General features: G+C 34.8%; 1 protein-coding gene across 2 annotated transcripts in view; it reads left to right on the top strand.

The window, feature by feature from the left end:
- ghrhrl (growth hormone releasing hormone receptor, like) overlaps positions 1–13,375 on the top strand; it is a 31,729-nt gene extending 18,354 nt beyond the window's left edge. The window contains exons 7-13 of one of the 2 annotated variants that reach the window (XM_039651537.2): positions 423–576; positions 3,212–3,272; positions 4,607–4,676; positions 4,764–4,855; positions 8,773–8,902; positions 12,081–12,122; positions 12,670–13,375. In XM_039651537.2, the coding sequence (XP_039507471.2) occupies positions 423–576; positions 3,212–3,272; positions 4,607–4,676; positions 4,764–4,855; positions 8,773–8,902; positions 12,081–12,122; positions 12,670–12,771 (651 nt within the window). In that variant the 3' untranslated portion in view covers positions 12,772–13,375. The remainder of the gene's footprint in view (positions 1–422; positions 577–3,211; positions 3,273–4,606; positions 4,677–4,763; positions 4,856–8,772; positions 8,903–12,080; positions 12,123–12,669) is intronic. The other variant, XM_039651538.2, reaches the window with a different exon arrangement.
- The last annotated feature ends 1,413 nt before the right edge of the window (positions 13,376–14,788 follow it).

Below are 14,788 nucleotides of genomic sequence, written 5' to 3' on the forward strand. Positions count from 1 at the left end.
AAGTTTTATAAGCTCAAATGCTCGCCTTGCTCTGTTCTGTGATGTGCGTTCGTGACTCTCCTGTTCGAACTCAAATCTTTTTCCGTTCATTTTGTTTGTTGAATGAACCAAATGACACGAAAAAAGATTCGTTCATTTTGATCAACTTCTTACTGAAGCACCAAATAATTTCAAGTTGTATAAGAGTTTTAGACCCTGTTTTGTACTTTTGTACTGATTTCTTCCAGAGTCCTCCATAGCTGTGTTCATTTTTTAAAAGTAGAAATATTCATCTTCCTCTACTTCCTGCTGAGTTCATACTTTCTCCCTCTGCTTATCTCCTTCCACTCCAGTTTTTTTGCCACCTTGCCCTTTTTTATTATTCTCAGAGTGTCTCTCTCTCGCTGTCCTCTCTCTCTCTCTCTCTCTCTCTCTCTCTGCAGGCAGCCTGTAAGGCATCTGTGGTGTTTTGTCATTTTTGCGTCATGACTAATTTCTTCTGGCTGCTGGTTGAAGCCGTGTATCTGAACTCACTGCTGGTCTCTGCTTTCCAGCGCAGCCGCCACTGTCTGTGGCGTTTCGCTCTGCTGGGCTGGGGTGAGACTCTCATATCTCTGTCCCTGTCCTCTCACACACTCCTGCCTCTCGCCCTCACAGATGACTTTTATCTTATAAGTGTTGACTATGTGAGTTATTAAAGGAGTAGTTCACTTTTAAAAAAAACTTTTGCTGATAATTTACTCACCCCCATGTCATCCAAGATGTGCATGTCTTTCTTTCTTCAGTCGAAAAGAAATTAAGGTTTTTGATGAAAACATTCCAGCATTTTTCTCCATATAATGAACTTCAATGGGGACCAAACTGTTTAAGGTCCAAAAGACAGTTTCAATGCAAATCAAATCAAAAACAAATCTTTTCCCGAGTCAGTTTGTTCATTTTGTTCGTTGAATGAACCAAATGACATCATTCATTTTGATAAACGAGTTCGAACAGGAGAGTCACGAACGTGCATCACAGAACAGAGCAAGGCGAGCATTTGAGCTTATAAAACTTTAACTTTGTTATTTATTTATTAAACGAGCGATCGTTTCGCTTGATAAGACCCTTATTCATCGTCTGGAAACGTTTAAAGCCCTTTGAACAGTTTATAGTTTGCATTGAATCTATCTTTTGGACCTTGAACCGGTTGGACCCCATTGAAGTCCATTATATGGAGAAAAATCCTGGAATGTTTTCATCAAAAACCTTAATTTCTTTTCGACTGAAGAAAGAATGACATGGACATCTTGGATGACATGGGTGTGAGTCAATTATCAGCAAAAGTTTTTTTAAAAGTGAACTACTCCTTTTAAGGAACAGAAGGGAATCTAGGTTAGGTTTGTCTCGATATTTTGTTAGCACTTTAATATAATATTTTATAGACTTTAAAATTAAGTAATTCATAGTTAACCCAAAAATGAAAATTCTGTAGTCATTTACAAAGCTTCATGTCATTCCAAACCTGTAAGACTTTCATTCATTTTCAGGACACAGATGAAGATATTTCCAATGAAATTCCAATGTAATTCATTTCTGAATTCTGTTGCTCCATTGAAAGTCCATTTAGCGTTTAAGAATAATGTCTGTGTCACTCATCGGTGGAAAAGAGTTCAAAAGAATAATATAGTTTGAAAAAAGTATACAATGAAAGTCAATGAGGTCCAATTTTGTTTTTGCCTCAGAAAACAAAATACAGAAAACATTTACACATCACCTTTCACAATAATGCATAGAAAGGGACACTACCATTAAAAAGTTTGGCATCAGAAAGATTGCATTAAATTGATCAAAAGTGACAGTAAAGACATTTATAAAAAACAAAAAAGATTTATATTTCACATAAATGTTGTCCTTTTGAACTTTTTATTCATTTAAAAAAACGTTGGTTTCCATAAAAATATTAAGCACCACTTTCAACATTAATAATAATAATAATAAGAAGAAGAAATGTTTAATTTCTGAAGGATCGTGTGACACTGAAACTGGAGTAATGATGCTGAAAATTCAGCTTCATCACAGGAATAAATTACATTTTAAAATATATTCAAACAGGAAACAATTGTTTTAAATTGTAATAATATTTTACAACACTGCTCTATTTTTGATCTAATAAATGCAGTCTTGCATAAGAGACTTATTTCAAAAACATTAAAAAAAATCTCACCAACCCCAAACTTTTGAATGGTACTGTATGTACAGTAGAGATTAATTCATGTGCTTTGTGATCACGTTGTCTGGCATTTTATTATTTTTTTTCGGTAATGACCAACTGACTGTACATTATGATCCTTATTTCTTGACTTCTTACTCTGATCTATCATCATTTATGGTTCTGTAGTCTATTATTTTTCTCATCTTCACAGCCATTATATTCTCAGCGACTCCAATCAGAGAAGTACAGCATGATCTTTCTGTTGTTCTTTTTTCTCAATTTCCATTTATATTCTGTCTGTCTCGCTCCCCTCTGGCGTGTGGGACCCTGAGAGGGCTGAGAAGTGTCAGAACATCTCTCGTGATTGGCACCTCCGTCGTCTTTGATTTCAGCAGGCAATTGAACGAACAAACAGTTCAAATGACATTGTAGAAGCAGTAGAGATGCATAGAGACGTACAAATCCATGTTCTCGCTCTTATACACGTTCCTCGGAGCGTGTTATTCTAAAGAGTTACATTCTGGTATATCAGTCTTTTTACAATCAATTCCTGAAGTAATAAATCAATTCCTGAAGTAATAAATCAAGTTTTTCCTCATTGAATATCCTGTATTGCATCACATTAGGAAAGTTAAATGGATTCCAAACCTCATTATCAGTTTTAGAAATATGGAGTTGAAAATGGCCTTTTTCTTGTGCAAATATGTTTAATACTTTCATGAATGCTGTCTATTTTTCATAATTGCTTAAATTATTAATTTTGGGATCATGCCAACTTTTGGTAATTTAACTAAAAGGCATTTAATATTTCAGTACCATCACCATTATCCCATTAGCACAGTGTTATATTACAGTATCTCAAATGTTTCCACCAATGTTTAAACCCAAAGAATTCTCAATTTGACCCAGTTTAGCGTCCCTCCTCATCATTAATTGAAAATAATAGCACCGGTATATAATCCATGCTTTTGTACAGCGTTGCATTGAACAACATTGCATTAACAGCGTCATCTTTTTGTCTCTCTTTGGTCTTTTCTCCAGGTGTTCCTGTGGTCTGCATCGTCCTCTGGATCTGCTCTAGAGTGTATTTTGAGGACACAGAGTAATTGCACGTTTGATCTCTACCTTTAAGTAGTGGTTCTCGTGAGGGATTTGATCAAGCCCCCGATGCCAAACGCACACTTCAAGACTTAATCTCACCGGCTTGATGTTTTCAATCTACATTCTGTCACAGATGATGCACTTATTATAAAGCAATGGGTTTTATCATTTACTGCTTCATTGCATCTTACCTGTTAAAGGGATACTTCAAGATGTAGGTGTCTTTGTTTCTGCAGTATTTTCAATTTTGATATTTTTAGGTCAATCCCTTCTTGTCTGTCAGTCATATAATGGAGGTCTATGGTCACCACCTCAAAGAGTATGCACAGAGAAGTCAAAATTAAACATGATTTAATGACTCGTAAATGTAAGTACACATTGATGGCCTAAGACACGAAACAAGCTTTTTGTGTGAGAAAATGAACAGTATTTATATCGTTTTTACCTCTTGTAACTACTGCCACGTCCAAGTGATCTGAGGCCCTTTGTGGCTGTGATATAAATGCGATATAAATACTGTTCGTTTTCTCACACAAACCGCTCGTTTCGTGTCTTAGGCCATCAATGTGTACTTACATTTACGAGTCATTAAATCATGTTTAATTTGGACTTCTCTGTGCATCCTCTTTGAGGTGGTGACCATAGACCTCCATTATATGACTGACAGACAAGAACGGTTTGACCTAAAAATATCAAAATTGAAACTACTGCGGAAACAAAGACACCTACATCTTTGATGCCCTTGAAGTAAGCTAAAACATATCAAAAATTGATTTCAAAGTGAATTATCCCTTTAATGGTGTGTTCACACCGAACGCAAATAGAGAGTCAAATCGAGAGTTTCGCAGGCCAAAACGTGGAAGTGAGTTAGCATGTTAGCACTTCCGCTTCCCTCGCCCTAAAGCCTATGGGATTTTTGAATGGGTTTTTGCTAAAATCACCTGAAATAAGGTCTGTGGTGAACAGAGGTGAAATATTTTAGATCTATGTCTTCAAAATATATGAATTTTGGATTAACTTGTACAGATTATCTTGATAGACAAAACGTGTAAGGGTCACAACTCTTTGTTAAACACAGATCTTATTTTTTGCAATTTTCCAAAAGTCTATGGGGAAAATGCATTGCTTTTCGACCGAGGGAACCCATGCGCCGCTAGCGTCCGAGTTGTCCTACAAAGTGACGTCATGACTCTATTCGCGTCATTCGCGACGCCCAGCGTCTTTGCATTGATTTTTGTATGTAATCCACTCGTGCAAATTTGCGTTCGGAGTGAACACACCATAAGACATTGATGTTGTCTATCTAGGGACCTGTGCTTTTTTTTTTTTGTTCAGGTGCTGGGACATAAATGAAGATTCTCCTTATTGGTGGATCCTCAAGGGTCCCATTTTAGTATCCATAGGGGTAAGATAATGCACGAGGACATGGATGTATGAATGAAGGGACTCACACACAGTTATTTTCATGTTTGTTTCATGTTTGCCCAACCAGGTGAACTTCCTTCTCTTCATGAACGTTATCAGGATTCTGGTGCAGAAACTGAACCCTCGCTTGATCCAATTCAACAATTCGTCTCAGTACAGGTACATGCCCGCCTGTAACAGAACACACACACACACACACACACACACACACACTGAAGGGACACTAGCTGCGTGTGTGGAGATAAGTGGGTGATTTCAATTCACTCTCTCTGGGAGATGAGTGGCCTGAGGGATTGTGGGATTGATAGCGGTGAGAGCTTTACAATTTGAGAGCTTTAAAAAGAGAATTTTAAAACTTTTATTCATCAAGGATACATTCAATTGATCAAAAGAAGACTTTTTCAACAGATTTCTGTTTAATAAATACTTTAATAAATGTAAATAACTTTACTTTCTATTCAATATCGAATCGAAAAGTAATTCCTTGAAAAGTATCACCATTTCAACAAAAAATATTTCTATTCAGCTTTATTTTTTATTTCAGTTTTAGTCATTTTAGTACTTCAACGTATTTATTTTGGTTACTTGCCTTAAGGCAACATTTCTAAAACTCATTTCCAAAATATAAATATTTTTAACATTTTCATGTAATATTAATATTGTATTTCAGCTTTATTTCAATTACTGCTAAAGGTTTTTAATAGTTGTATTTTTAGTTAACACACACATCACTAATATTGCAGCATTTTTGGATGTTAACTTTAAACTAGATTAATAAATGCTGCAAAAATATTGCAACATCTAAAAAAATAAAATAAAAATATTTATGCAATATATTTCAATATATAATATATGCAACAAAAAAAAAGTTATGCAAAGCATATACAACCTTATTGTGAAGTAACTGTTTTTTTGTCTATTGATTGAAAACAGCAAAAATTAATAATTACAATGTTTATTTCTCAGAAGAGAAAGTTGAAACCTACTTCTTTTAACTTTATTTTTTCCATCAACTGCAGAACTGTGCTGTAAATAAATATTTTGTCAGGTCTCTTAAAACTTATATAGTTACATCTATATTTTCTGGTTGCATTCAAGTGATGCACATAATTTAATATGACTGAATGGCCAATGAAAATCAATGTAAGGGTCAGAATATATTGAAATTATGTAGCGATAATGCACAGGATTGTGGGATATCATAGGCAGTGGAGGATACTAGTGAAATATGAGTAGTAGATCGGATGTTTCGCAAAAGTTGCTCTTAGAAATCTTGTAAACACACTTGAACTCCAGGGATGTGCTAATGAAATGCATGGAGTGAGACTTTGAGATCCTTGGATAAGCACCACAGATGTAACGCTGAAGCAAACCTCGCATGCCGACAGGAAATAGAATCGTGTTCCCATACGGCGCTCGACGCATCATCATCACTGCTAGGATCCTTTGAAGCTTTCTAAGTGTGCTTTTGTTCTTTCAGCCGCTCCCACATGATCTCTACTGTACGCTTCCCCCGTAGAGACCGGCAGAGAGCATGACAATACAATAATGTTTGCAGTTTTAGGTATTTTAATAGATAACACATACTATTCATATTTTCTGAGTTAGCTTTTATTTTTAATTTTTTAGTTTTAAAGTTTTAGTAGATATGTTATGTGTGTAGATATGTTATGTTATGTATGTTTTAGTTGTAATTTTAATACTTCAACATTAAAAAAAAACATTTAGATTTAGTTTTTATTTCAGCCTTATTTCAATTAATGAAAACTAGTTTTAATAGTTATAGTTTTACTTGTATTTCACAATAACAACACTGCCCACAATAGACCATATTTCATTACCATGTATTTTGAACATGCAAAATTACCATCTTAATACCCTATAAATACCCTTAATACCCTTAATACCCTGTTGTACCCTATAAATACCATGGTATAATAATAATTAATTAATAATTAATGTAAAACGGCTATATGGTACATTCAGTAAAAAAGACATTTACCATAATGTTTTGTTATATTATAATACCGTCAGTGGCATATGACCTGTTTTTTAATTTTTTTCTACATTAATTTTTCTCATAGGGTTTTCTTAAAAGTTTTTGTTAAAGAGTTATAAGCCTTGAACTAAGCCAACCAGAATCACAACATTGCAAAACTAAATTTGAAGCAAAAAAGTATTTGAAAATCAGACAAAAATATAAAGGTAAAGACTACAATCCCATGAAGCATTGCAAACAGCATAATCAAATTAAAAACATTGGAGAAATATAAAACTACTCATTTACAAATGTCGAATCATGTATATATAAAAACAAATGTATATATATAACCTATATATATATATGTATGTATGTATGCATATTTTTCAATAAACGTAAAATATGTAAAGTATTTTAAAGCGTTGAGAGATCGCTATTCACAGTGTGTCATGGGAGTGGGCGGAGCCTAAAAGATATTTTGAGGTGTGTTTCTTTTATTGACTCACTGATTAATTTTCTCTACAGCATCATGGGTAATGTAGTTTTTCACCAGGAATTCAGCTGTTAAACACTATTATTAAAAAAAAGATAAAATAATGTGGGCTGACAGCTTCAAAAAGTAAATACTATCGAGTAACAACCTCTGTAGCTCACAATGTGCAAAATACTATACTTTTTGGTAGTTTTTAAGTATTAACAATAAAACAAAACAGAAACATGGTACATCTTTTGGGAAATGTAATTGTGGTAGTAACTTGTTTTTTGGGCCCGTATTACTGTGGTGTTCTTTGGTGTAAATCAATTGAAACATTTACAACAATCACAAACAATTCTTTTGCCAAGTCAGATAGTTAATTGGCCAAAATGTAGGCTGTTGCCAAGCAACGAACAAACGTATCAGGATCATTTCCACGAAATTTCTGCTCATGCATGTGTAAGAGCACTGACCTGATTATCTGGAGAGAGATGTGTGTGTGTGTCTTGTTAATGCTGTTATCACGAAGAGACTCTCTGTCTGTTTGCCATAAATGAGTGTGTGCTGCTGTTGAATATGCAGATTTCACACAAGTCTGTGAATGACAGAGATGCTCTCCAGAACCGGTGGTTTTAAGCGTTTCTGCCAGACTACTTGACAGTTTTGCATTAAAACACATTTCACTGTGTGCAGTGGTGCAATCATAGTAAAACACCACGCATTCATTGATTTGTGAGTGAAATTTTAATATGTTTCACACTGAGGGACCTCATCTACATTTATAGTTAAAAAGTGCCATTGTATTTCAGTGAATTAACTTTCAATGTCACACAAAGCTATTGTATGGCTTCAGAAAACTTATAAAATATGGGCTACTTTTCTTGGAATACTAAACGTCTCTTTTTGTATTTCATGAAAGAAAGAAATCGAGTGCGAGTACATATATTTTCATTTTTGGGTGAACTGTCCCTTTAAGCTCAGAATGATGGCTTAATTCTCTTATAAATGATACATTATATTTGCGTTTTATTTTAGCAACGCAAATTTTTGTTGTTTTCATTCATGCATATTTATAGAGCTATAAACACAACATTTCTAACAGTGTTTACAATGCACTTAAGAATATTTACATCATATGCAGAGGAAACCTGTGAATATTAAAGGAATAGTTCACCTTAAAATAAAAATGTAGTCATTATCTCACCCACCAGTATGCTATTTGATTTTTTTAGAAATCAATGAAAATGAAATGCTACAAACACACCTCATTCGATGCGTCATTGATACCAAAACATGGTTTCCCTCATACATCATGACCTAGTGACAGATTTCTTTCACACGAATCTTTCATATGGGGCTCAAAATATAGCCTACAAATACAGATTACTTTTTTATTATTATTCTTTCTGGTCCGGTGCATCTGTCCCCATTCATTTTTCAGGTAAAGGGACGAGTCATTGTGAGTAAATGTTGACATAATTTTCCTTTTTTCCTTTAAAGGAAGTATTGCAATATTATTACTCGTTTGAATCCATAATATCCACTCGGCAGAAGCACCCAGCTCTACCCAATAACCTCTTACCCTTCTTCCTCTCCATGCTTTATCTCTCCTTCCCTCAGACGACTGACCAAGTCCACGCTCCTCCTCATCCCTCTCTTCGGCACTCATTACATGGTCTTCAGCTTTCTCCCAGACTACTTCGGCGTGAGCCTGCGGCTTTGCATCGAGCTGTGTCTGGGCTCCTTCCAGGTTATCCAGCCCACTATCGGCACAACACGGCTTAAACCCAATCCTCAGCGGGAGTGTAAAATGACTGAACTAAGACTGGAATTATAGGCTACTCGACTTTTACTCAGATTTCTGCACCGATTTTAGTCTAGGCGCATCGATGCTAACGTTAGTTGGCAAAAGTCAGAGCCAGTCTGCAGATTTTCAGAGGATGCGTCTCAATCAGTCGGCCATTTTAAGGACTGTCTCAATCGCAAAATCCTTCTAGGGCACTGAAACATTCGCTTCCTAAAACGTAGAGCCCGACCGATAAAGGATTTTGAAGGCCGATACAAAAATTTTTTGGTTTTGAAATCCAATATGCCGATATATCGGCCGATATATTTTTTTATTTTTTATTTCAAAAAGGCACAACAAAACATTAACAGATTTCCCTAACATTAGTTATTTGTAGTTATTTATGAGTTTTAACCAAAATAATATGATAATGCATTTTAAAAAGAAACTTTCTTTTATTGTCACAACTGAACAGACTGATGATAGTGGCATTAGCTAGCTTTATGGTTAGCTAGTCTATGATGAACCATCATTTAGCAATGGATTACGTCATACTGCAAATTGTAAAACATACATTTTCAATATAACTGGCCAAGGAAACTTCCGCCGGCCACAAATTGTGTCATGCTTATTTGAGTCAAGAGAACTGATGTGGATGTTCTTTTAATTGTTATTCAAGCAATGTATGTATCGTGACCAACTCAACGAGTTTTGCCAACAGGAACGGTGTAGAGTGCCCTCTGGTGGACAAACTACACAACAGTCATGACATGGTTCAAGCGTGTTTCGTCCATTTTTATTTTATTTTTGAAATATTCATTTATCGGCCATTATAACTGCCGATACCGAAAAATGCCTAATATCGGCCTGCCGATATATCAGTCTGGCTCTTCTAAAAAGTCTTGCAGCGCAAGTCCGATTAGCCAACAATTGATTCTTGTAAATCTTTTTAATGAATCAAAAACAGAAAACACAAAGAGAGGCACATTCTTCACTTCTTCCTGAAATGCCTTCATCTAATCGATTTTTGAAGGCAGCATTGATGTATCCTTCACTGCCTTTGATATCCCACAATCCTGTGCGTTCCATTCTGTGATATTTAAGCTAAAAAATAAAGAACTGAAAAGTGCGATTGATTGGTGGTCACTTTCTTTGTAACTGTACAGTTTTGACCACTTCTAATGTCATTTCTAGCGAGAAATTGCATATTCACTTAGTTATCACCACAGCTTGCTCTATTTTGCTGTAGATCATTAAACCGTTGTGTTGTCGGTCCTCAAAGTTATCAAACGCAGCCAGCATAGTCTGATTCATGAACAATTGATTCTTCTAAACCAGTTCTTTTTATTGAATCAAAAACATGCAGAGCGAACCGTATAGTCTGATTCAGAAACAAATGACTCTTTTAAACCACTTCGGATTGAATGCAATATTAAGACGAACGTTGTTTGGTCCTGAAACTGCCACGGAAGATATACGTACACTTCTAGGCCACCTCTATTATTGATCAGGATGTGAAGAGAGTTTCAACCAGTATAACAAAAAGTGTTTTATTTCCGTCTGATCCTTTAGACATTAAGGCCCGGTTTCACAGACAGGGCTTAGATTAAGCCATGATTAGACTTTAGTTCAATTAGGACATTAAACGTGTCAGAAAAACACATTACTGGTGTGCATCTTGAAACAAAAATTTTAATTTTTGCGTCTCTGCTAGTTACTTTCAGTTAAAACAGCTCAAACATGCATTTTAGTCTGGGACTGGGATTTGATCCCCTCTTTTCTCTGACCACTTAAAGTCTTGTGTTGTATTCCAGTCTTTCGATGTGCTCCCCTCGGTACAGTCGATGAGTTGATCAAAACCACCTCAGAGCAGACCTCATACTCACCTCTGATCTGTTGAGGCAGAAGATGGACATTGGGGTGTTAGAGATATTAGACTTAGTTAGCCGGAACGCTAATTGAGTTTCTTGAAGGGCCGATAACTAATTTTGAAGATTAATTCCATGCAGGAGTTTGAGGAATGATGAAACCCTCTTGTAAAAGTTTATTTAAGTCATTATATGATGTACGTGATGTCCATTTTTTAGTGCTAATTACTGTCTTTGAAGGCTAACATTGAAGTAAGACTGTTCTTTGTCTTGACTAGTCAGACATGTCAGTTTAACCGAATGTGAAAATGAGTAAATCGTGCAGGTGGTTTTTAGATTGCAGCATATGCTGTATCAGTGACAGGTTTGATATCTCAAGACATCTATTTTGAGGTTCTCTCACATATATATATATATATATATATATATATATATATATATATATATATATATATGAAGAGTTCAGATGCAAAAGCCTCTAAATGCCATTTGAAATTTTCTTCTTTAATGATGATTTTTATCAAACTTGTATATTTAAGTTCAGTAATTTTACTTAAATGGCAATGATAATTACCTATTAATTGTTATTTAAGTGAAATTACTGAACTTAAATATACAAGTTTGATAAAAAAATCATCATTAAAGAAGAAAATTTCAAATGGCATTTAGAGGCTTTTGCATCTGAACTCTTCATATATATATATATATATATATATATATATATATATATATACCATTTTGCAAGATGTAAACAACACTGGTCCAGAAGCACTTCCTGTTTCAGTTTTTTAACACTACATAAAAGCTGGGATAAAATACAACCAACAGAACATATAAAACTGAATCAAAAAGTTAAACAAACATCATCAAACATCAGTTAAACAAAAGGTTAAAACATGTTAGCTGTTCGATGTCATTATATGCTATGCAAATATCTGGATTAACTCTCTTATGAACTCATTGCCAGTCAATTTCTTACCGTGGATGAATACATTAGCTCTGGACCGTCTTGCATTTTAATCTTACGACACTCCTGATGGATTAATATTTGATCCGGCTGCCTCGCAACACACAGATATGCATCCATGATTATGCATAAGTATATGGGCCTGCGGAAATTGTGTTAAAAGCATATCATTTTTTGTCTCAAAGCACTCAATATGAGATGAAAGGGAGAGGAAGAGGGATAGATTAATAATTTTTGAAGATGTTTGATCTGAGGAATATTTTCTGCAATTTGCACTTACTTTCTCTTTTTCGTTGGTTTTCTTAAGGGCCTTATTGTGGCGGTTCTCTACTGTTTCCTGAACCAGGAGGTGAGTGGATATTGATTGATAGCTCTCACACATCATAAACATTCAAAATATGCACCAAAATTCAAAGTAACGTGCTGAAAGCCAAGCTCTTATTCATTTATGTAAAGTGCATGCGAGTCAGTTTCGTGTTTGAATGGAGATAATAAAATCCTTGACAAACATGTTTGCCAGTCTTTATTAATTTGATTAAGAAACAGATTGGGGAATTACAAGAGGACCGCTCAAAGGCCAATAAGCAATTAAGGATGAATAATAAAAATGCATTGCATTTGAGCCCGTGTTTATGGTAAAGCTGAGCTGTGCTTTATGTAACTTTTCTTCTAAAATGAATCCTTTTTTATTGGCTGTGTGTGAAGGGGTTGTAATCACACATTACAATGATCCACTTGTCGGGTTTTGCTATTACCTCTGAAGTCTCCGGGTCGGATTTCAAAACTCCGGTTACAAAAATACCCGTGTCCGTGTGGACAAGGCCTACGTCAGGTTATGGTTTGAGGGAAGTCTCTCCTGGGTTTTTGTGATTATACATCATGTGTTTGTTTGTCAGGTTCAGAATGAAATACGCTCTCGATGGCTTCGATATCAAGAGGGGAGTTACGTCGTCGTCCCTGTTGGAGTCAAAGGATGTCAAATGGACACTCCGTTCTAGTGCCTCCAGAAAACACTCACATCTGAATGAAACATTTTGCAAATCGTATTGCTCAGTTTACATGATAGCAAATGGCTTTAAGTGAGATCATAATCGCCACGAGCCTGCAACTTACAGTGAAGGATTCTGACACTTATAATAGTGGCTTAAGTGTTTACTATTTATTAGAGACAATACTGGAATTTATCATTACAGAAATGCTGTCAAATAGCAGTGGCCAAAAATGTGATGTCTGGTCTTGTGTAGTTGACATCTTCACCCTTTATTCAAATACTGTTTAAGATTTTGTATGCATATTGTGTGTTGTGTTGTACATTGTATTGAATTGTAAGCAATTGTTTTATTTTGATTAAGCAATGAAACATGCCAAAATGTTCGGTAAATCATTTTTGGCCAGGCTGTCGTACAGTGAAATTATGAACACATGCAAAAACCAGAGAGAACCAAGAGTTTTATTAAAAACTGATGATGTTGTAGTCAGTATGATTTCAGATTTTTGATTTCTATGCATTTTTTTAATAGTTTACCTTTTCAGACTCTTCCCTAATATTTGAAGAGTTCAGATGCAAAAGCCTCTAAGTGCCATTTGAAATGTTCTTCTAAAATGACCATTTTTATCAAGCTTTTATATTTAAGTTCAGTAATTTTACTTAAATGGCAATGAAGATTATTAATTGTCATTTAAGTGACATTACTGAACTTAAATATACAAGCTTGATAAAAATGGTCATTTTAGAAGAACATTTCAAATGGCATTTAGAGGCTTTTGCATCTGAACTCTTCATTTAAAGTATTTTCCGCATATTTTGATGGTTTAATCGAACTTGTAGGGTCATTAAAAACAAATATCACCTCAGGACATCACTTTAGCCTTTAGGTGTGTGTGTGTGTGTGTGTGTTAAGTATAGTATTTTACATTTGTATAACTGATAGATCCGTGTATTTCTGAGTGAGATATATGGTAACTCGGGGAAGCTGTCACATGTTTTTGATTCTGCTGGCCGATACAGTGGTTTGATATATTTGTTAACTTTTTAATTTTATTTAATGGGTTGTTTTGTGTTTCATAATTGCATTACTGTTTAAATTTAGCTGAAAATCCCATTAAATCCTTTCCATTGTGAGACTTTACCCTATAGTGTAACAACATGCCATGCAATGAGTTAATGTAGCTATTTTTGAGCTCAAGTGCTATTGATCTTTTGCTTTAATGTCTGACATATACTTACTTTGTATTAAAACAGGAAAAACATACATAAATGACTTCATGTTCTTCAGAGATCATTACATGACTGCTGGCTTTGTCCGTCAACAATAAACAGGGACCTCTGCTGGTCAATACACCACACTACTATTTACTCACCGTAGTTATTTAAAGAAGTTTGAAGTTTAGTTACATTTTTTATAACCCTTTGGAGTGTTTTTATAGGCTACATAATAAAGTCTTCCTTTTTTGTATATATACAAAAAGTTATAATCAAATTTAGTAGTCGACAGAAATAAAACCGTAAAAGGCTTTCTGCTCCTTCCAGCACTTTAGGAAGTCCAAATGATTTTAGTGAATTGATACTTGCAGATGATCAGTTCAGTGAACCGATTCAATTCGAGTTTAAAGAGATAGTTCACCCAAAAATGAAAATTCCTGGCAGGTTCTGTAACAATTTCTTTGTTTTTGTTTTGCTTTGTTTTTTCTTTGCTTTGTTTCTTCTTGTGTGTTCAGTTTAACAAAGAAATTCATACAGGTTTGGAAACTTCAGAGTGTGTAATTTAACAAAAAAGTTATTAGTAGCCTACGAACGCTTTGTGAATGGGTTCGACCAAAACATTCAAAATAATTGCTTCAATTGGCTTGTTAATAATATCAAATAACAATGCCATTTATTAATAATAAGTTCACAATTCTAGTCTTTGTAGATTTAGCCTACTATTTGCGATGTTTGAATCAAGTGGCGAATCGATTCGCTTAAATCATTCAAAAGAGTCTGTTTAAAAGAACGATTCATTCGCGAGGGTTACT

The sequence above is a fragment of the Pimephales promelas genome, chromosome 20 (assembly GCF_988280905.1).
Source record: "Pimephales promelas chromosome 20, fPimPro1.hap1.1, whole genome shotgun sequence".
Lineage (NCBI taxonomy): Eukaryota > Metazoa > Chordata > Actinopteri > Cypriniformes > Leuciscidae > Pimephales > Pimephales promelas.